Source organism: Pituophis catenifer, unplaced genomic scaffold (genome assembly GCF_029215685.1).
Source record: "Pituophis catenifer annectens isolate HBS135680 unplaced genomic scaffold, rPitCat1.0.hap2 SCAF_8, whole genome shotgun sequence".
In the NCBI taxonomy this organism is placed as follows: domain Eukaryota; kingdom Metazoa; phylum Chordata; class Lepidosauria; order Squamata; family Colubridae; genus Pituophis; species Pituophis catenifer.
In genome coordinates, this window is record NW_027256888.1 from 83,382,463 (window position 1) to 83,405,394 (window position 22,932).

At 50.5% G+C, this 22,932-nt stretch overlaps 1 protein-coding gene across 4 annotated transcripts in view; it reads right to left on the reverse strand.

Moving 5' to 3' along the window:
• Positions 1-937: 937 nt before the first annotated feature.
• PAIP2B (poly(A) binding protein interacting protein 2B) overlaps positions 938-22,932 on the reverse strand; it is a 29,880-nt gene continuing 7,885 nt past the window's right edge. For 3 of the 4 annotated variants that reach the window (XM_070948272.1, XM_070948270.1, XM_070948271.1), the window contains exons 2-4: positions 10,350-10,513; positions 5,710-5,895; positions 938-3,450 (exon numbers count right to left, since the gene is read on the reverse strand). In XM_070948272.1, the coding sequence (XP_070804373.1) occupies positions 3,394-3,450; positions 5,710-5,895; positions 10,350-10,502 (396 nt within the window). In that variant the 5' untranslated portion in view covers positions 10,503-10,513 and the 3' untranslated portion in view covers positions 938-3,393. Of the gene's footprint in view, positions 3,451-5,709; positions 5,896-10,349; positions 10,514-20,988; positions 21,083-22,932 lie in introns of those variants that run through there. The other variant, XM_070948274.1, reaches the window with a different exon arrangement.

Sequence of the window (22,932 nt, forward strand, 5' to 3'; positions counted from 1 at the left end):
CCCAGGAGCCTTTGTGCTGAAGCGTTCCTGTCCCCCGGCCGCTGCGCGGCCCGGTGCCAGGTACTTCACGGCCCGGCACCGGTCCGCGGACCGGGGGTTGGGGACCACTGGACTAGACGACCTCTAAGATCCCTTCGAATTGTTACAACCGTTCATTAAATGACCAGATTTGCAATGGCATTGAAAAAAGGAATTTATGACCGTTTTCCACTTTTATGACCATTGCAGCATCCCCATGGTCACATGATCAAACTTCAGATGCTCGACAAGACTCATATTTATGACGGTCGCAGTGTCCCCCCCCGGGGGTGTGTGTGTCACGTGATCCCCTTTTGCGACCTGACAAGGAAAGTCAATGAGGAAGCCGGATTTGCTTAGCAACCGGGTTACTCACTTAACAACCAGAGCGATTCATTGAATAACACTGGCAGGGAAGGTCGTAAAATGGGGGCAAAGCTCACTTAACAGCCACCTGGCTTAGCAACGGACATTTGGGGCTCCGTTGTGGCCTACCTGTCCTGAAAGCTTGGATTCCTGCTGGCAAGGGGGATGGAGCCCGACCAGCTCTTGCTAACTCTACCGGTCCCCATGGCTTGAGTCAGCCCAGGAAGGCCCTGCTTGTCCTGGACAAGAGGACCCACGGAGGGGCTTAGCAGCCCTACAACTGTGGGGCTGCCACCAGCTGGAGAGCCACGAAGTTCGGGCCTAACCTAAAGCAAAGCAAAGGCATTTAAGGCCTCCCGCAAAGCTTGACTGGCATTTAGAGAAAAGGTTTTGCCTCCGAGGTTCTCCCCAGCTTCCCAGGCTGTCTTGCCAGCTGTTCCCGCATTTCTGCTACCTCACCGCCCCCCAAACCAGGCTGCCATCCCTGGAGGGCAGCGGAGCAGAGCGTTTCCTGCACGAGTGGGAAGATCCCAAAAAGACCCCGGCCACCACGCCCAGCTCAAAATCGGTTTATTGAAGAATGCATTCCTGTAAAAATGGGCAGCGCATCGTTGCAAAGGCTTCCTTGGGAGGAAATCGGAGGGAAGTGGGGGGCCTTGCACCATCCTGCCCCTCGCTTCTCATCAAACCAGCCAAGGCAGGAAAATATATAAGCTCCTCTGCCCCACCCAAAGCTTAAAAGCCAGAATCCCCAGCCATTCCTGATCTCCCCCCCCAAAACCACCCCAGCCCCAGGGGGAATCTGGAGCCTCTTTTTTTTTTTTTTTTTGCTCCTGTTTGCAACACCCGTGCTTCCTATGTCAACTTTGCCTGGGAAGGAGATCCTGATGTTGGCCCAACTCTGCTTGCAAGCAGCCGTGTCCAGGAAGGAAGGAAGGAAAAGGAGAAGATGGATGAAAGGAAGAGAGGGAGGGAGGGGAGGGGCAGGCTGGGTCCCTTCAGAGCAGCACCAAGCCAAACCCGATGGCACAGGCGCTGCAGGAAAGAAGCCCTGCCAGGATTTTCTGCAGGAGCTGAACTACAAGCCCCATCATGCCAGGGGCCACAGTGGTAGGGAAGGATGAGCTGTTGGGAAGGGAGCAGATGAAGGCTGGCTTCAACCAAGATTTAGGGCAGAGATGGGCACTACAGCCCTGTTACGACTTGTGGACTTCAACTCCCAGAATTCCTGAGCCTCAAGAATTCTGGGAGTTGAACCATAGGTTATAAAAGGGTCATACCCCCCCGCCCCGACTTGGGAGGTGGGGGGGAGGAGCCATGTTATTAAGCAAAGGAGGTGGTCTCGCCCGCCATCCTGACAAGGTTATCTCCAACGAAGAGGTCCTTAGGTTGGAGTGGATGGCCATTTAGATTATCAGGGGCAACGTTTTAAGACTTGTGGACTTCAACTCCCAGAATTCCCCAGCCAGCATATGCAGGCTGGGGAATTCTGGGAGTCAAAGTCCACAAGCCTTCAAGTGGCCAAGTTTGGAGAGCCCTGGATTATCCCAAAGAGGCGGCCGATTTTTCTGTCGACAAGCAGAAGGAAAATCTCTCAGGTGTCTTCACAACCTGGCCGGAGGTGGAATTTAGGGGTCACCCCAAGCTCTGTGGGTTGAGGGAGCTTTCCTGCTTGTCATAAAGGACCTCTGGACTTCCTTGCCTGGTGGGGCGTTCAGCCTGCAGGGCTTCTCCTTCTGCCAAAGCTACCTCAAGGAGGACACCTTCTTCATTTCCACTGAGCAGCTTTCTGGAGAGGGACCGTTTGGGTGGGAGATCATAGGAGTTAAGCTTTGCTCGAAGAGTATGGAAGGCAGCGGCCCCTTGCTTCCTTCCCCCTCCAGGTCTGGGCCTTGGGGAGCCTGGTGCGCATTGGATGGGCGCCAGGTTTCCTTTTCACGGGAGAAAGTGGTAGTGGGCATGGGTGGGCTCCATTGGGGAAGGCTGCAAAGGATGGGGATTCTAGATGCCCAGCATGGAAAGCAGGAGGGCGTCTCTGGTGGAGAAACCATCAGTACCTCCCAGCCATCCTTTTAGGATGCCCAATTTAGGCAAAGTTTGAAGACTTGTGGACTTCAACTCCCAGAATTCCCCAGCCAGCTTTTGCTGGCTGGGGAATTCTGGGAGTTGAAGTCCACAGGTCTTAAAATTGCCAAGATTGGACACTCTTGTTTTAGGAATTGCTCTGATCAGAAGAGGGAATTTTAGAAGAGGCATTAAGGATAGAAAATGGCAGCGGGGGCTACACCCAACGTCTTCTCCCAACGCCCAGCACCCCTTAACGTATCAGCTCCTTGAAAAACCCACCACCTCCCTCTTCCCCTCCAAAGGAGAACCCCCAGCGGCCGGCCACCGGACGGAGGGAACATCCATCCGAGCCCACAGACGCCCAGCCTTCCTGTCCCAAAACACACCGCCACAAGGGGCTGGCCCCAGTTCCCATCGAAGCCCCCCCCCCGCCCTCCCTGGGCAAAAGCAAAACAGAGGAAGGGGCTGCCCCTAAAGCTGGAGAAGCAGAAACGCCTGGCGGCCGAAGCCTGCGTGCCCTCTGTGCTTGCAAACGTCCACCGAGGAGGGGGGGCACCTTCGCCTACCCCGCGACCGAGGTCCCAAATCCCGCCTGGGGGAGCCGCTAAAACCAAGGGGAGGGGGCACGGGGACGCGCAGAAAACGCTGCTGGTGGTCAGGCTAGGCTGGAGACTGTTTTAACAGAAAGCAGAGGGGGGGCGGGACCCCCGTCCGGAGGTGCCCTTTGGCGCCTTCCCACGGCGAGCGCGGCTTCTCTCCCCACTTGGTTGCCAAATGTCCCAACACAGCAAGACAACAAGAGGGATGAAAGTAGCTTAGGAGGCCTCCGGTTGGCCGGCAAAGAGTCTTTTTCCCACCAGTGCTGATGGGCCCCGCTCCCCCCACCCCATTCCCACACCCACCCACGCAGAAAAAAAGTCTTTAGGAAGGGGGCCGGAGGACTCAGTACTTCACTCCAGGAACAAACTCCTTGGCGTCCGGATTTAAGGTGCTTTTGCTCTGCAAAGGGGAGAAAAAGAGGGAGGGGAGAGAGGAGAGAGATTAGAGTGACGGAGGACTCCTGCACAGGTGGGCCTCCACACACGGCCATTTGTTGAGCGACCGTTCAGTTACGACACGGGGGGGGGGAAAAACTGGTCCTCGCGCTGACAAATTTCTGCCTTGAAAGAACACGGGTTAAAGATCTTACAGGCAGTCCTCGGATTAAGACAACAATTGAGGCCAGCATTTCCATTGCTAAGCATGGTGGTTGTTAAATGGATCATGCCTGATGTTGCGACCCTTTTTGGCCTCCGTTTGTTGCCTGGCTGAGACACGGGGTCTGGTAAGCTGGCAGGGGCAAACCTCAGGCATCCGACCTCCAAGCCCCTGGTTTAACCGCCGCAAGTCCAGCAACTTTGATTTTCTCAGGACTGGAACCCCAGACTGGCGATCCTCAACCTACGACCACAATTAAGCCCAAATTTGTTGTTGCTAAACGAGGCAGTTGTTAAATGAGTTTTGCCCCATGTTATGACCCCTTCTGCCACAGGGGTTAAGCGGATCCCTGAAGCTGTTAAGTGGATCCCTTTCTTTGCAAGCTGGCTGGGAAAGCTCACTCCGGGGGATCGTAGGACCAGGGGACACCGCAAGGGTCCTGAATCCATGCCAATTGCCAAGCGGCCGAATTCTGACCGTGTGATCGTGGGGAGGCTGTAGTGGCCTTCAGTCCGGCTATCCGCCCCTTTTTTCAGTGGGTGTCACTTGGAAGGGTCACTAAAGAAACGGTGGCGAGTCCAGGGCTGTGTTCCTGAACACTCTTAATGAAGTCCCAAAGGTGCTTTTTTTCCCCCTCAAAAGGCCACTGGACGTTCTGGTTTCTCTCTGAAGACGTTTCGCTTCTCATCCAAGCAGCTTCTTCAGCTCTGCCTGGATGGTGGGGAAGGGAAGGGAAGGATTTATGTAACCCAGGAGAACAAACCCATCAGGACAAGATCCAGCAGCCCATCTGCATTGGAAAGACAAGAGCCTGAAGACAACCAGGGCCATCTTTGGGACAGAGAGGGCTGCTGGTTTGAAAGAGGAGGCCCAAGAGGCCATCTGTGTCCAAATTGAGCAGCCCTCTCTCAACAGAGGGGGTGGGATACGACATCATCCATCTCCCCTCCACAACACAGTTCCTTTCAGCAGTCCCAAGGCGGCTCCACACCCATTTGCACCACTCAGGTGACCCCGAGGACACAGAAAAAACCTCCAGGTGGCCTCAACGACCCTCTAAAACAGTGTTTCTCAACCTTGGAAGCTTGAAGATGGGTGGACTTCAACTCCCAGAATCCCCCAGCCAGCGCTGCTGGCTGGGGGATTCTGGGAGTTGAAGTCCACCCATCTTCAAGCTTCCAAGGTTGAGAAACACTGCTCTAAAAGGATGCAAATGATCAGCTGCCTGCAAGGAATAGAAATCCTTCCGTTCCCTACCATCCAGTAGATCTGAAGAAGCTTCTTGGATGAGAAGCGAAACGTCTTCAAAGAAAAACTAGAAAGTTCAGTTGCCTCTTGAGACAAAAAAAAAAAACAAAACCATGGTTGTCCCATGGTTTGGGACAACCATGACCCGGATAACCGAGTATCTCCACTGACCATTAACACACCTTTACGGCGTGTGGGTCCAATCAGCTCACCCCAATGGGACCAGCCTGCCTCACTCGCTCCAGCAGGAGGGGCTCACCCCAGATCCCGTCTGCCAAAGAACTGCAGCTGGTGGGGTCCAAGAAAAGAGCCTTTCCTGCTGTGACCCCCCATCTTCTCCCACCTAAAGTCAGCTTCGTCCCTGAGCTCCTGGGTTTCTGGAAGGAGCCTGAAAACCGAGTTCTGTCAGCTGGCTTGCAGCCCGAAATTGGGGGTTCTACCAAACACGAAAACCAAGCTGAGAGCACCAAGGGGCCCTCATAAATTTAATAAATACGTCTTTTTTCTTTTTACGACCCTGTAATCCCTTTTTATTGGGGTGAGGTCAGGGCGACTGAGCATTTACTGTCCGGATGCCCTCCCTGACGCCTATGCTGAGTTCGCAGCAGACATTTTCTCTTGGTGCCCTGAGAGAGAAACATCAGCCGCCGCCTAGGATTGAACTCTCAAACCTCCCAAGTGGGAGGCGAGCGTCTTCACCTCTAGGCCACCGCGCCCCTTAGTAAGTAATAAATACAATAAAAACAATAAAGAGGTTTTTTTCGACGCAGAAGTGCCGCTTATAAACCGGCTCCCTCTGGCGCCCCTCCTTACCAAAATGTCCTCCGCGATGTGGCTGTGGGTGTTCTCGCTGACCGAGAGTCCGTTCAGCTGCTGCTGGAGCTGCCCGATGCCTTGAGGCAGGTCGCGGGATGGAATGAACCAGTCCTGGTCTTCTTCGTCCAGCATCTCCTGGAAGCAACGGTCCAGGAAGTCCTGCTCCTGAAGCTCCTCCTCCACCTGGCGGGGAAGCAGAGGCGGAAAAGAGGGTTGTGGCGGGCGAGGCTGTGGCCACACGCAGGCTGGCCTCCTCCTCTGGCCGCTAGGCTCGCCAGCTTCAAGAAACGCGTCTCGGGGTCCACCCACCTTATTAAGTCCTCACCCTGACAAGCGGGGTCTCAAACCCTCCATGAACTTCCCTGCAAACAGATCCAATACAGCCAGTCCTTGACTTATGACCACTATGGAGCCCAACAATTTCTGTTGTTAAGCGAGACAGTGGCTAGGTTTTGCCCCATTTTACCACCTTCCTTGTCACCGCTGTTAAATGAATCCCTGCAGTTAGTACCCCAGTTGTTAAGTGAATCTGTCTGGTGGGAAGGTTGCAAAAGGGAATCACGTAAACCCTGGGATACTGCGACCGTCGTAAATACAGTGTGCTGTGACCCCCTGGGGTTGCAAAGAGTTCGGATACAACTTAGCGGCAGAATCACCAAAGAAGAAAAGAAACAAAGAAGGCTAAAACACCTTCACCCACTCCCTTCTTTCTGAATGCCATCACCCTTTGGCTTTCCCACCGAAGGCTCACAGAAAATAGCCTCCCGGCACCCGTTTTGATTTATTCCAGCAGCACTTGGTGGGATTTTAAAACCCATTTGGCGTTTTCGAGCCCATCACATCTTGCTGATGGTGGCACTGTGGACGAGGAGCCAGAGAGGGGGTGCCCAGAGTCAGGGACGTTGGGGGGGGGGAAGATTGTTAATGCCACGTCAGTGACTTCACAGAACCTCTCCACCAAAATCTCTGCTTGGGAAGGAGGAAACGCTTGCTAGGCTGCCTGATTGAGAGAAACTACCTTCTTTTCACCCGTTTCAGAGAGAAATTAGTGGAAAGGAGGACCAGGGGCAACAGGATAGCAGCCTTCCAGTATTTGAGGGGCTGCCCCAAAGAAGAGAGAGTGAGTCCCCCTCTTCTCCAAAGCTCCTGAAGGCAGGAGAAGCAACAACGGATGGAAGCAACCTAGAACGAAAGGGATTTCCTGATGGTGAAGAAGACAATTAACCACTTGAATGCCTTGCCTTCAGAGGTGGTGGAGGTTTTTAAGAAAAGACTGGGCAGCCATCTGTCTGACATGCTCCAGGGCTTCCTGTCATGGGAATGTGGTTGGACTAGAAGACCTCCAGGGTTCCTTCCAACCCTGCTATTCTGTTACTCCACTCCAGAGCAGGGAGCCAGCAGACCTTGGTTAAAAGCAGGAGCAGGAAGAGGAGGACTAGATTAGAGGCCAGAAAGCTGCCCAAGGACCGAAGCTCTGTGAACGGTGGAAAACATCCTCTGTCAGCTGCTCATGGCACCTCCAGCTAAACACCGTCTCTAGGTCTGGTGTCATCAACACACCAAATCCTGAAGCGGGTTTAAGAAGTGCAGTTGCCGTGTTCTGAAGGCGCAACACATCCAAACAAAACCTACTTTGGCTCAGGGCGAAGGCTCCGCTCCCACCTTCAATCACACAGTAGCCAAAACCGGCACAACCTGGCTGAGGGTATTATGTAAACTCAGCCAGCCAGTTCTCCAGAAGTAGGCTGGCCCAGCCCTGCCGGGAAACCCTGGATCCTAAATCTGGGAAATCCCGGCTCCTTCCCAAACTAAGAAGAGCAAGCAGAGGCAACTGGACTTCCTGAGTTTCTTTCCTTGAAAACATTTCGCTTCTTGGCCAAGAAGCTTCTTCAGCTTCATCACCAGTCAGTTAGAACGGAAAGAGCTTCTTGCATGAGAAGTGAAACACTTTTAAAAAAAGAATTTGTATTCGTTTATAATATAAAATACCAAAAAAAAATAGTAGGGAAAAAGGGGAGGGAAAAGTGTAGAAAAAAAGGGGAAAAAGAAAGAAAGAAAAGGCGTTGACTTCCGACTCTCCTTGGTGCAGTAGAATAAGATTATAACCTCAAACCTCAACTTCTTTACTTTTACATAATAGTATAAACTAGCCATTTCTATAACAACGAACCTATCATTATCTCCTTTTAACGACCCCATAATCCCTTGCGGGGTGGAGCCTGGGCAACTGAATGGATCTAGCAGAGTGTTTTAATGGCCGGGTGCCTTTCCTGTCGCCAGTGCAGAGTTTTGTTCAGCAGATACATTCTCGGTGTGCCCAGAGAGAGAAATATCTGCCTCTACCTAGGATCAAACTCACAGCCTCCTGATTGTGAGGCGAGAGCTCCACCTCTAGGCCACCGTACCACTCCTATAACAACAAACCTATCTAACCGGTAAAACCCAAAATCAAAGTTTTATTTTTTCCCCCCCACCTCAAGCACAAAGTCCAGAAGTGGAAACAAAAGTAATTGTGTGTTTTTTTTTTTCCTTTAACCAAAGCAGTCAATTTAGCTCCGTCAACTTTGGCAGCCCTTCGTCCATGCTGGGAACCAAAGCCTGCTTCCATTTCTGTGCATCGTCTTGCTGCCTGCAGCACATCAAAGATCCAATCCACCCCTCCCCTCAAGTCTTTTTCCATTAAACCCCAAAGAAAAGTTCCTGGTTCTATCTTTATATTCACGTCGAGAACCTTCTGGATGAGGGTGGGAATCCTACTCCCAGTATTTCTTGGCTGAGAGAAGTGAAACGTCTTCAAGGAAACAAAAAAGCCAGAAAGTCCAGTTGCCTTTTGGGACAACCGTGACCCAGATCGCGGAGAATCTCCCTAGACTTGGAGTCGTTAAGCATTGCAGCAGCCACAGTTCAGCTCGGACCTGGCCCTGAAGGGGGCTGGAAAGCTGCAGGGTTTGCCTTCAGCACAAGTCTGCCCCTTGTGAAGAAGCAACGCACGCCCGGCTGGTTTGACAAACCTTGTGTGGTTTTTATCTTTCTCCAGGCGGAGTTCAAGGCCCTGCTGCTTGCAATGGAAGGTTCATTCCCAAAGCTGCAGTCCCATGCCCTGTTGCAGCAGCCCCTTCCAGGAATTAGCAGGTCAGAGCCTCCCGCAGTTTCCCCCGTTCCGGGCGGGCGACTTAGGATCCCACTCTTGAAAACAACTGCGCTAAACCTCTTCTTGCAAGTTGCCCTGGCAGAGGGACAGACTGTTCCTCCCTCGGCGGTTTCGGATTTCGCAAAGCATTCGAATCCTTGGCCTTTCCTCAGAGCTTCTACTCTGAGAACTCCGGGGCACTCTCCTGTTTTCAAAATATCGTCACCTACTGGAAGCGCATGAAAAGCGGGTTACTAAATGAATAGATTGAGAGGTTGAGGGACTATGTGGTTAGCGGCCAGATAGGCCCAGTGCATCTCAAAAGGAGCCCTGGTAGCGCAGCAGACTAAAGCGCTGTTATTAACATCAGCTGCCTGCAATTACTGCAAGTTCAAATCTCCCCAGGCTCAAGGTTGACTCAGCCTTCCATCCTTTCTAAGGTAGGTTAAATGAGGACCCGGATTGTGGGGGCAATAAATATACAAAAGTATGAAAGCTATTGCTTAACGCATTGTAAGCCGCCCTGAGTCTCCGGAGAAAGGGCGGCATATAAATCAAATAAAAAAAAAAAAAAAGAGGGCCAGGCTGGAGGCAGCTGGACAAGAGGCTGCTCTGAGAAATTCCATTACTCACTTTTATTCCCCAGTGATAATTCTTCTTCTCCTCCTCCCTCTCAAATTCAGGGGTCCCCAAACTTAGCAGCTTTAAGCCTCGTGGATTTTAACTCTCAGAATTCCCCAGCCAGCTGTGCTGGCTGGGGAATTCTGGGAGTTGAAGTCCACGAGGCTTAAAGCTGCCAAGTTTGGAGACCCTGGCTGAGGAATTCTGGGAGTTGAAGTCCACGAGGCTTAAAGCTGCCAAGTTTGGCTGGCTGCTGTCAGAAGGCTAAAGTGACCTGTGAATTATCTACAAGGGATTGGCCTGCTTCCAGAAGTTACAAATGCTTGAACGCTGGAAGTTTTTAAGAAAAATTGGACAGCCATTTGTCTGAAATGGGATAGGTTTCCTGCCTGAGCAGGGGGTTGGGCTAGAAGACCTCCGAGGTCCCTTCCAACTCTTGTTATTCTGCCTCTGCTCAGCCTCATAAGGCAGGGAAGTCGAGCATCAGGCGAGGGGAGGAGGAAAGTTTGTCCAAGAAAGTTCCAGCCAAGATCAGATTGCAAGTCTAGGCTTCCTGGCTCGCATTCTCACTGCAGAGGCTCCGAGCTGGAATGTGTTGTTGGACTCTGAGCTCATGGAAGGGCATCCAGATTAGCAGCTCCCTTCTCCCTAACCACGAAGCTGCCCGGAGGGCACCCTACCCACCTGGTGAGAAGTGCCAGAGGCCCACAGTTGTGAGACTGCACACCAGGCTACGGAGCAAGAGTCAGGACTCAGTTTACCCTACAGCTTGTGATACGGAATGGCCCCCATCTCCTCCGCTCGTTTCTATTGCAACTGGCTCTGTCCAGACGCTTTTCAAAACCGAGCGGAGGCTGAGATTTTTGGGGTCCCTTGGTGGCATCACCTGCCGGTTGAAGTCCTCCTCGTTCTCCATCCACATGTATTCCGCGAAGGGGTTGCTCTCCTTCTCATCGTGGCCGTTCACGACTTGGTCCTCCTTGGATTTCGCCGGGGGGGCCGCCGGGGGGGTTGTGTTGGCCACATTGGAACCATTCATCCTTAGAGAGTCTGAGGAAGGCAAGAGGAAAGGGGAGGTTAGCTCGGGCGGGACAAAGGAGGCGCCCTCCAAACTCAAGAGAGAGTCCGCTGGCTACGCGGCTGGAACAGCTTCCCATAGGGATAGTCCTTGTCTTATGGCCAAAATTGAGATCAGAATTTCTGTTGCTAAGTAAGATGGTTGTTAAGCGAGTCATACTCAATTTTACCCCCTTTTTTTTTGACACGGCTGGTAAGCAAATCCCTTGCCATTGTTAATAACACGGTTGTTAAGTGAATCGGGCTTCCCCCATTGACTTTAGGTGTCAGAAACTGGCTTGATGGTTCCTGAATGGCGATCGCCTGACCCCGGGGACACGGCAAACGTCATAAATAGGAGCCATGGAGACACTGAGATCGTTGGTAAGTGCTTTGAACTGTCATTCAAGGAATGGTTATAGGTTGAGGACTACCTGTATATCTATATACTATACTTATATACCTGTACAGGTACGCCTTGACTTACAACAGCTCATTTAGTGACTGTTCAGACTTACAATGGCACTGAAAAAAGGGTCTTATGACCGTTTTTCAGAGTTACTACCGTGGCAGTCCCGTGATCAAAATTCAGACTTTCTTGGCAACTGACTCGTATTTGTGACGGTCCCGGGGTCACGGGAGCCCCTTTTGCCACCTTCTGAGAAGCAAAGTCACCAGGGAAGCCGACAACCAGGTCACTCACTTAACAACTGCGGCCATAAAGATCGTACAATGGGACACAATTCACTTAACCACGTCTCACTGAATGACAGAGGTTTGGGGCTCAATTGAAGTTGTAAGTCAAGGACTACCTGTGTATAGCTTTGCCTTCAACCAGATGAGGAGCTTTACCATCAAACCCAGACAAAATCCCAGTTTAATATAATACGACACCCAAGTGACAGCCCCCCCCCCCCCAAGGCTCTCTGGAGGAATAATTCCACATCAGGAAGCCAAGAGACTAAAAACGTTTTTTCCCTGGAATCTCTAGTGAAGGTTTCAACAAAGACGACACACACACACACAGAATGAGAGAGAGAGAGAGAGAGAGAGAGAGAGATTGATTTTGGTGTGCGTGTGTGGGGGGAAGCCCAATATTTTCCACTTTAAGACAGGCCTTTAAGGTGGGAAGCGACACTTAAATCCAGGCTGGGCCTTGTGTTGTTTTCCCGCAACAGCTCAATGGAGGGTGGCTTCCCAGAAAGCAGCGTCACTTTCCCGTTTCTTCCCCGGAAGTCTGAGCTTGTGTGGCTTTTGACTTGGAATACAGGAAGGAAGGAAGGAAGGAGGGAGGGAGGGAGGGAGGGAGGGAAGGAAAGAAAGAAAGAAAGAAAGAAAGAAAGAAAGAAAGAAAGAAAGAAAGAAAGAAAGAAAGAAAGAAAGAAAGAAAGAAAGAAAGAGGCCCAGAGAAGGTTTATCCGAGTCTGCTCGGAAGGGGGAATAGCTGCATTGGTTTTCAACTCTGGCCACTTCAACTCCCAGAATTCTGACATTGTCGACTGAGGGATTTTGGGAGTTGAAGTCCCCCTCCTCCATCTTAAAATCACCAAAAAAAAGAGAGAGAGGCTCTAGTCCATATTAACTCCAAATTGCTTAGAACCCCCTTTTTTTGTAAAGGCTCTTAGCAAGGTGGTCGAGTTGTTGGCACAGGCCGCACAATGCCCCCTCCCCTTACTTTTCCCTATGCGCCACTCCGTGAGAACTCCATGACACTACGGCCGTCATAAATACGAGCCCGTGGCCAAGGGTCTGAATTTTGATCACATGATGGTGGGGATGCTGCAAAGTTCGCAACTGTAACATCCTTTATTTCAATGCTGTGTAACTTTGAATGGTCACTAAATGAACTGTTGTTAAGTCGAGGACTACCTGGATTGACTGCCAACGTGGCACACTTCAAACCAGGGTGGATTTGATTTAAATCAAGTTGATTTAAATCATGATTTAAATCCCTAGTAAAAAGGCTTGATTTAAATCAACTCGATTTAAATCCTAATTTTTAAAGAGCAACTGTCATCTCTGCTACTCCTTTGACCCGCTGTTGACTCACCGACAGTCCCAGTGTTGCAGAATATACAGCCTTGTGCTACATAACTAAGCTCCGTTTCATGCTGAATAAACTAAATTATTTATGCATCTTAAATACAAAACTATCTTACGATAGATCTTTACCCCAAAAGTTTTTTATTAAAATAAATTCGATAAAAATAAAAAAAAATCCGATTTAAATAAAAAAAAATCTGATTTTTTTTTAAAAAAATCATTGATTTTTATCCACCCTGCTTCAAACCACTCTCCGTCTTTTGAGATGCCCTCTGGGGCTGACTTGCACACAGAAACTGCTGGTAGGAAATGCCTCTGCCATTAACATGGACCGGTACCGGGTTAGTACAATATAACTCTCTTATTTTACCAAACCTTTTACATTTCTAAAATGTTAAATTAATCATTTTCCCTTTTCTAGTTCTTGCATTTCTGACATGAGACGAGACAGGGGAAGGAGAGAGAAGGTGGGGAGAGAGAGAGAGGTGAAGATAGACAGATAGATAGACATATAGATGGTAGATAAATAATAGATAATAGAGGGAAGCCAGCCCAGCCCAGATGCCTCTTCCTCCATGGGGCTCCACCCACGGAGGGATTCTGCAGCCTTCTCTGGAGCAGCCCACCGTGGCTTCCCCAGGCTTTTGCCAGGGCTGAGCCGCAAAAGCTGTGAGCTCTCCTGCCATATGGCCCATAAATCAGGCTGGCCTGGGAGAGGGGAGGGGAGGGGAGGGGAGGGCTTGCTGAGCGGGAACTGGCAGGAGAAAGGGAACCACGTCAGCTGCAGAGAGAGAGAGAGCATGGGCTGCCATGGGATGGCTTGGAGAGAGCAAGAGAAAGTCCTCAAGGGAGCTGGAGGGGCTGCAGCCAGGCCGAGGGAGGAGGAGGAGGAAGAGGAGGAGGAGGAGGGGGAGGCCAGCCCCTTCGGAAGCCTTGCAGCAGAGCTGAACAAGAGACCAGCAGAAGAAGAGAACAAGGAGAGTTGGAAGGGACCCTGGAGGTCTTCTAGTCCAGCCCCTTGCCCAAGCAGGAGACCTCATACCTGTGTTTCTCAACCTTGGAAGCTTGAAGATGGGTGGACTTCAACTCCCAGAATCCCCCAGCCAGCAACGCTGGCTGGGGGATTCTGGGAGTTGAAGTCCACCCATCTTCAAGCTACCAAGGTTGAGAAACACTGCCTTAGACCATTGCAGACAAGAGGCTGTCCAGTCTCTTCTTAAAAGCTTCCCCCGTCAGGAAATTCCTCTTTATTTCCAGGCCGCTTCTCTCCTTGACCGGTTTCCATCCGTCGTTGTTGCTTCTCCTCCTGCCTTCAGGGGCATTGCAGAACAGGCTGACCCCCCTTCTCCTCTTCTTCGGGGCAGCCAAAGGCTGTTATCAGAGGTCACAAAAGCCCCATGACGGCAAAGCCAGCCTTGGACAACCGTTTTTGGAGGGCAAGTGTGGCCCAGCCACGGCCAGCTCTGCTCTCCACCCCAAGGACATCTGGCGAGACCAGGAGGCTGGCAGCTGGCAAGGATCAACCGTGTTTGTGTGTGTGTTGGGAGTGGGGGGGCATGTTTCCAGACAGCGGCCATCCATGGGCAAGAGGCCGATGGTGGAAAGGAGGACAGCTGCCGAGGAGAGAAAAATCTGGCATGGCTTGCTGGATCAGAGACGTCCCTCTTTGGAGGAACAAACGGAGAAAAGTTGACCCCTGGCCCCCCAAAAATGCCTTGGACTCCAGAGCAGACCATTTCCTAAACTCTCTGCTGGGCTGCAAGAAAGTGGAGCCTAACCATTCGCCCTGGCCTGACCCGGTGGCTCTCCCGCAGGGCTCCTTTCCATGGGGTCGGTTGCCTCGATTTCCTAGGTACGACCTCGAAAACGAACAGCCCCGCTAAGGCAAGCAAAGCAGGTTCTTATGGTGATGAAAAATGCCGCCAGCTGTGACCAAATTGAGACACCCATGTCATCTCCCCCCATGCAAAACATTTAAAAAATAAATGTATGTTTTAGGGTGACCTGGGATTTTGGACTTGTTGCAGTGTCTTCTTTCAACGGAAAGGATCGGATGTCGTGGCCCTTGGCCAATGGACTCGTCCACCTGGGACAGTTTGGAGGTTCGGACACCTGTTTTAGCAGGCAAATGTGACGAAAGTGGAAGGAAGTGGCCTTGCCTTGAACGCTCGCAAAGGTTGCAAAAGTTGTGCAGAGCAGGACGGCAGCTGCGTTCGACCACCTGGAATAATTTCTTGGTTTTCCCAGCCTCCGCAGGAAAGTTTGTTTATTTACACGACAGGTACAGAAGGCAAGGGGTGGAGAAAAAACGATTTCGGTTTTATTTCTTGTTTCCCGTTCCATTGGCAAGAGGCAGAGGCCATGTGAAAACTCAGGTGTGGCAGACGGAGGCAGAGCCGGAGAAAGGATTTGTGCACCTGAGTTTTTGGAAGCACCGTTTTTTCAAGGTCATATCATTGCAGACCCCCCTTCTCCCCCCCAAAAAGACCCCATCAATGTTATTTTGTCAGAGAGGAGGAGGAGGAGGAGCTGTAGGCCTGTCCTGCAATACCCCTCCCCAAGCTAAGCTGTTCTTTCAAAAAGGTTCTGTACAGGTGGAGCTCTGCTTACAACAGATTATTTAGGGACTGGCTGAAGTCACAGTGGCCCTGAGAAAAAGGTTGGTTGCAGTGTCCTGGGGTGAAGCAGAAATAGGGGAGGGGGCCCCTGTTCGGTCTCACACTTGCTGGAGGGGCTGTCCCTTTACTTGCAAGGACTGCTTGAAATTTTTTTTTTTTTAGTTCATGGGCGTTCCAATATTTGAGGGGGTCAACCCAGTGGAACTGCTTGCCTCCAGAGGCCGCGGGGGCTTCATCCCTGGAGGATTTTAGGCTGGACAACCCTTTGACTGGGGTGGCATAAGGCCTCCTGCGTGGGCAGGAGACCTCCAAGGTCCTTCCTAGCTCTGTTATTCTGTTACTCAGAAGACAGAATACAAGGGAAATGAAAATAATGGAAACTAAGGGGGGGGGGAAAAGGAAGGGGGAAGAGGGGAAGAGGAGAAGGAAAGCACTGACCTCCGTCTCTCTTCAGCTCAGGGGAAGATGATAACACTACAGCCTCAACTTTCTACTTCTGCACAATATATATCAGGGGTGAAATGCTCCCTGTTCGGACCGGATCGCCCGATCGGTAGCGATGGCGCCGGATGGTTCAGAGAACCAGTAGCAAAAATCCCTGCCCCTCCCCATGCCCAATCATCAGAGGCTTTTTTTTTTAATTTTTAAAAGCATTTTTTCTACCACCTCTTTGGCCGAAGAGGTTGTAGAAAAAATGCTTTTAAAGGTAAAAATAAAAAAGCCTCTGAGGATCCCCAGCTGAGCTGTGCAATCGTCAGAGGCTTTTTTTTTTTACTTTTAAAAGCAAAAAAAAAAAAAGATTGTGCGCCACAGCTGATCACTCCCCCCCCCCCACGCACTGTTCTACTTACTGCATACTTCCTTTTGGCGTGCACTGCGCGCACATACCTTGCAATTAGTGTGTGGTGTGCACTGGGCAGGTGCAGCCAGCGAACCGGTAGTAAACCGGTTCAGATTTCACCACTGATATATATGCCATACATGTAGTCCTTGACTTACAACAGTTCATTCAGTGACCGTTCACAATTACAACGGCATTTTCACTTATGACCGTTGCAACCTCCCCATGGTCACATGATTTACATAGGGTTGCTTAACAGCTGGCTCATATTTATGACGGTCGCAGGGTCCCTGGGTCACGTGATCCCCTTTTACGGCCTTCTGACAAGCCAAGTTGATGTGGAAACCAGATGCACTTACCGGCTGGGATACTAATTTAATAACCGCAGTGGTTCACTTAACAAATGTGGCGAGAAAAGTCCTAAAATCGTTAAGCAAAACTCACTTCACAATTTTCTCACTTAGCAGCATAACTTTTGGAGTCGATTGTGGTCGTAGGACTTTACTTGCAAGGACTGGCATAGGTCAAGGGCCATCATCCTTCGACCTCCTCACAGGTGACCCCCATAAAAGCCCCCTCCGGATTCCTGCTGTGCTCTGGGCCTTGGGGAAAATGCCCCCCTTGCTTCCGAGGTGAGCTGGGAGCCTCCCAGGGAGGAAGGAAATTCCCAGGTTGGCCCTTCCCAGCAACAGGAAAGGGGACTGAAGCCGCCCAGCCCCTGAAGCTCCCCAGGTGAAAGAAATTTAAACCTGGCAAGGAAAGATCTGTAGCAGCCTGCAGATAACTGCCTCCAACGCACAGGAGGAAGGTCTTCGAAACAGTCTGACTAGAAAGGCAAGTTAACCAGCGTGTTACTAGTCCTCTGCCTGAGCCAAAGGATGGGGAGGAGACTATCTATGTTCCAAAGGTGCTTTTTCCAAGAGGCAACTGGACTTTCTTGGGGGGGGGGGTGTCCCACCCCCTTTGGAAAGGTTACGCTTTTCATTCAAGAAGCTTCTTCAGTTCAACCTTAACCCAGAACTGAAGAAGCTCCTTGGATGAGAAGCGAAACCTTTTCAAGGAAAACAACCAAGGAAGTCCATTGGCCTTTTGGAAAAAGCACCTTTGGGACAACCTGGAGGATGGATGGAGATGCTCCACAAGCCCTGGAGTTCTCCATGGCTACTTCAGAAGGAAAGTCTACCCCTCACCCCACTTCACTTACCTCTACACAAGGCTGGTTGTGTACGCTAGTCCTCAACTTTACAATCATCCATTTCATGACCAAAGTTACAACGGCACTGCAAAGAATTGACCGTTTTCACACTTTCTGACTGTCGCCGTAGCCCCCCTGGTCACATGATCCACATTCACAGGCTCGGCAACTGACCCGTTTATGACCGTGGCAGCACCCTGGAGTCAGGTGACCACCAGCGGAGTCCACGGGGAAGCCAGATTCATTCCCTGAACAGCCGTGGCAAGAAAGGTGGCGACATGGGGCAAAGCTCACTTACCAACTGTCTCGCTTAGCCACGGAAATTTTGGGCTCAGCTGTGGTCATAAGCCGAGTCCTGCCTGCCTGAGCATACAAGTAGTCCTTGAGTTACGACCACAATTGTGCCCAAAATTACTGTTGCTAAGTGAGGTATTTTTTAAGTGACTCTTGCTCCATTTTACGACCTCTTTTGCCACAGCTGTAAAGTGATTCACTGCTGTTTTTAAGTTAGACACACAGTTGTTAAGTGAGGCTGGCTTCCCTACGGACTGTGCTTGTCAGAAGGTCGCAAAAAGAGGAGCGCATCATTTTGGGACACTGCGACCATTTTAAATGTGAGTCAGTGGCCAATCATCTGAGTTTCGATCCCATGACCACGGGGACACAGCAATGGTCATTAAGTGTGAATTTTTTCAGTGCCGTTGTACCTTCAAACGGTCACTAAGTGAACTGTCGTAAATGGAGGACTTCCTGTAATCTGGGATAGCTGGGCCAGCTATCCCAGTTCCTGAGATGGGGGTCCCTGTGCTCCGTGCTTCCAGGTTGTTTCCAAACTCCGGGGTCTTCCTCCTCTGCTCTTTAAATCAAGAATGGGGAGGGGAGGGCCGGGGGGGGGACGGACGATGACCTGGGATCAGGTTTCCAGCTTCGGCACTTATAAATAGCTCAGCTGGTCACTTCCAAAGGGCCCTTCTGGGGGCCGCTCCACCCGTTCGGCTGCCTCCCACAACCCGGGAGACAGTGCCAGAATTGTGGGGTGTGAGGAATCCCCACAAGGCCTGCATGGCTTCTCGCACGAGGGAAGGAGGCTTGGCTCACGATGAGAGATGGGAAAACGGGTGTGGCAAGCTCAGAACTAAGATGAACCCCAAGAGCTGTGCTGAAATACGACGCCTGACTTGCCTAATTCCGAGCGAAGTCCTAATTTGGGACCTCTTGGTAAGAAGAGCCCGTCCGGTCTACTGGCCAAGGCACCAGGGTGGAAGCTGAGAGTTGGGAAAGGGACCACAGTGGTTGCCCCTTTACCCCTGTGGTAAAAAGCCTGGCTCCGAGTCTACAAACACACAAGGTCCCCAAGCTTGGTGGGTCCCTGAAGCAGAATCCGGCGGTCCAGAAACCACAGAGCTAGTCAGCTCTCCTTTAAGACCACTGCTACTACAGCCACTTTATAAAGCCTTGGGAAGGCCGCCCTTGGAATGCCACATCCACAACATAAAAATAATGTAGAGGCTCTGGAAAGAGAGCAGAAAAAAAAGCAAGAAATGTGATTAAAGAGCTGGAGGTTAAAATTTAATCCTAGGAAGAACGGCTGTAGGGACTGGGCACGTCCAGTCTAGTGAAAAGAAGGGCTGGGAGTGACGTGAGAGCAGTCTCCCAGTATTTGAGGGGCTGCCCCAAAGAAGAGAGGGCTCCACCTATTCTCCAAAGCCCCTGAAGGCAGGAGAAGCAGCAGCAACAGATGGGAACCGATCAAGGAGAGAAGCAACCTGGAACGAAGGAGGAATTCCCTGAGAGTCAGAATAAGTGGAACGACCTGCCACCAGAAGTTGTGGGGGCTCCATCACTGGAGGAATTTAAGAAGAGACTGGACAACTATTTATCCGGGATGGCATAGAGTCTCCTGCTTGAGCAGGGGGTTGGAGTAGATGACCTCCAAGGTCCCTTCCAACTCTGTTGTTCTGTTACCTGTTAACATTAAACAAGAACCACCTTTAAGCTGTCCTGCTCAGAAGGGGATGTTAAATCCCCCTGGGGACAGAAGTGGGGGGTGGGTGAGAACCTTGGGTAGGCAAATCAGACGAGCAGCTTCCATCGAGTGGAGCAGAACCAGGAACAAGCCTTGGGATAGACAGAACTTGGCATTTTTAATTTATTTATTTATTTGCAATTGGGTGCAATGTTTGAGTCTGGGGCTCGAATCTCAGCTTGACTGCACATCTGCAGGGGTCCCTAACACGTGTCGAAACCTAAACCTTGAAAGTTGTCCTCGTCTAAGCCTCCCTTTGCCCCGGCACCTGCGAGCCCCCCAGCCTTGTTTCACTTTCAGAGGCAAGCTGGAGAACATCGCCGTAAAAGGTTTAAAGTGCCGCTGCTGTTTGGAAACTCTCTTCCGGCGGGCCCAGCCTTAGCCTCACACGCAACCGACACACAACTTGAAGGGCTCTTCATTTACAGAAGGGTTTTTTTTTTTCCTCCTCTGGGTGGAAAAATCCCGTCTCTTCCAACATCCTTTGCCAAAAAAAAAAAAACCAAAAATGCAGGGGTGTCTGATGCAATAAAGCCAGACCAAGCGACAGAGGAGGCGCTTTGAGCCAGACAGACTTCACTTCATGGAACCTCTGTCAGCAGCAAGAGGGAAGGCCTTTGAAGAGTTCCCCAGGCGCCTGACTGGGGGTCTTGAGGGGGTCCCGGGCGCTCTCGCTGAGCCCCCCGTGTTTCTCTGAAGGATCTTTATCGCACCCCAGGCGAGTCACTACAATAGACGACCGGTTGGTCTTGTCCCAACATGAAGGGGCCGTCTCCTCTTTGACGTCTCCTAGGAAGGAATCCCGGTGCTTCTTTCTCAGGTCCTTCCCACCTCCTCATTCTGCGTTTCTGGGCCTTGAGGCCAATATTCTATTTATTGAAAGAAGCTACCGGCTGCTCCACTTAACAACTCTGAGCCTCTTTGTACATTTCAGGAAGAGAACCTGGTTAGTCGAGCCTGGCAAGAAGCAGGAGGAGTCGGCATCTGTTTTCAACTACAGGTGGTCCCCGACTTACAACAGTTCTTTTAGTGACTGTTCAAAACTACAACGGTACTGAAAAATTTATTTATTTATTTGTTTCCATTTCTATACCGCCCTTCTCCAAATAGGACTCAGGGCGGTGAACAGCCAAAATAAAAAACAGAACATACAAAATTTAAAAACAGTTTAAAATAATTAAATATTTTGGCCGTAAATTAAAACAATCCAATTTAAAATCAATTTAAAAATTTAACTCAAGCCAAAAATGTGACTTGCGACCACTTTTCACACTGACGACTTTTGCAGTGTCCCGTTGGTCAAGTGGTCAAAATGTAGGCGTGCCTGTACTAAATTTGAGTGGCATAAAATTAATGGCCTTACGCTTTTGAATCAAATGGGCCTGGAGCCAATACGAGCCGACTCCACCTCGGCATGGACAACAAATTAATATTTTTGCCCTGAGAAAATCTAACTCTCCATTTGTTTAGGACAAATGAAGATTTTAAAAAGGCACAACTCCCGACACCTCTGGGTGCTTGAACCCGATTAAAAAAAGGGAGAACCATCAAACTGAAAGAGCAACGAGATGGGCGTGCAGGAAAAACGAGCTTTTGTCTCCAGGCCCTTCGTCGTCTCAGCTGCTCTTCTCTGCACTGTTTGTAATGTTAATACCGCTATTAATTCCTATTATTACAAACTTAGTAAGTCAGTAGGATAACACTGTAATACTGGAATGGTAATATTATAAGCTTCTTAAAACTTACGAACATTGCAGTCCTTTCAGTCAAGGGAAAGAAACAATTGGGGGACGACTGGCGCTTCCAGCTGTCTGCAGGTAGGCCTTTGAAGGGCCAAGGAGTGGAACGGAAGTGGCTCGTGCGTAACCGGCAGGCAAAGCCGATAAGACGCGGCAACGGTTGTAAGACTGTGATGCAACAGCTGAGGAAGAGGTGGCAGGTGGGGGGGTGGAGGGCAGTCAGCCTCTTGAGACGCAACCTCTAGGTCGCATGATTGAGGAAACCCCACCTACCTCCAAGGCCCTTGTAAACCGGTGAGGAAGGCCTGTCTTGCAAAAGAAAAATGGAAGGCAGGGCAATTTCTCAATGAGATGAGGGAGGCGTTCCATCAGGAATGGGCTCTTTCACTACTCAAGGGTTTGTTCTTTCTCTGGCTGATCTACGGTTCATTTAGTGAACCTTTAGTCTTTTTTAGCTTTTAAATTGTCAATGGTTTTTAATTTGAATTGTTTTAAATTTGGGCCAAAGTCATGTAATTCTTTTAATAATTTTAAATTTTGTATTGGTATGTGTTTTAGTTCTGGCTGTGCACCGCCCTGAGTCCACTAGGAGAAGCGCGGGATACAAATTGAATAAAATAAATAAATAATAAATAAATTTGAAGCTGGGGCGTCCAACCGTGGCAACTTCGAGACCTCAACTCCCAGAATTCCCCAGCCAGCAATTACGACCTGTGGACTAAAACTCCCAGAATTCTGTGGCAAAAAAGGTCGTAAAACTCACTTAGCAACATAAATTCTGGGGTCTATTGTGGTCATAAGACTACCCGTAATGGGGGTTTCCTGCCCAAAAACAAGGGAGCTATTTTTTCAGGCAAAGCTTGGAGAAATAAGGACCGGTTGATCCACTGGGCACCATCAAGCCGTTTTCGACTCCCAGCGACCACAGGGCCATAGATTGTCAACTATTGCATGTTTTCTATGCATGTGGCTTTCGTGGGAAAAACACAGTGGTGGTTTCCCACGGTCGTCTTCATGTGGTGTTGACATGCTGTCTTTAAGTGAGGATTTGCCTCCAGCCTCTTCCTGTGTTGCTGCTGGTCTCTAGAGGGGCCTGCTGGCTTGAGTTGGGCAGCTGGGATGACTTTGAGGCCTTGGGTGACCCTGCTGGAAATACAGGCAGTCCTCAGCTTACGACCACAATACAGCCCAACATTTCTGTTGGCAAGTGAGACCGTCTGTTAGAGTGGTGCGGTGGCCTAGAGGTGGAGCTCTGGCCTCATAATCAGGGGGCTGTGAATTCGATCCTAGGTAGAGGCAGATATTTCTCTCTCTGGGCACACTGAGATCTGCTGAACTAAATTCCTCACTGGCGACAGGAAGGGCAGGCGGCCAGTAAACACTCTGCTAGCTCCATTCAGTTGCCCAGACTCCACCCCGCCAGGGATTATGGCGTCATTAAAAGATGACGATGAAGTGAGACCGTTGTTGAGTTTTGCCTGTTTAGTCCCACAGGCTGTTAAGTGAAATCTGGCTTCCCCACGTTGCTTGTCGTAAGATCGCAAAAGGGATGCTTCAGCCATCATAAATGAGAGTCACCCGGATTTTGATCACGTGATCCTAGGGATGGCGCAACCGTGGCCGTTAAGTCCCATTTTTCAACTTCAAATGGTCGCTAAACGAGTGGTTGTATGTCAGGGACTACCTATATAGTCCTGACTGGACAGAGACACTTATCTTTCCACGACGAGGCAGCGCAAGACTTGGGGTGGGTGAAATCTAAAGTGAATTTAAAAGACAGAGCAATGTTTCTTATCTGGGCACCTTTAAGACCTTTAAGAATTCTGGGAGCTGAAGTCCACCGGTCCTAAAGCTGCCCAGGTTGAGAAACAGCGAGACAGAGAGGGAGAATTCAAAGGCCCACTACGTGAGGCATGCCTGGCATGTGCCAACGGTGAGGCCGTGCCAGGAG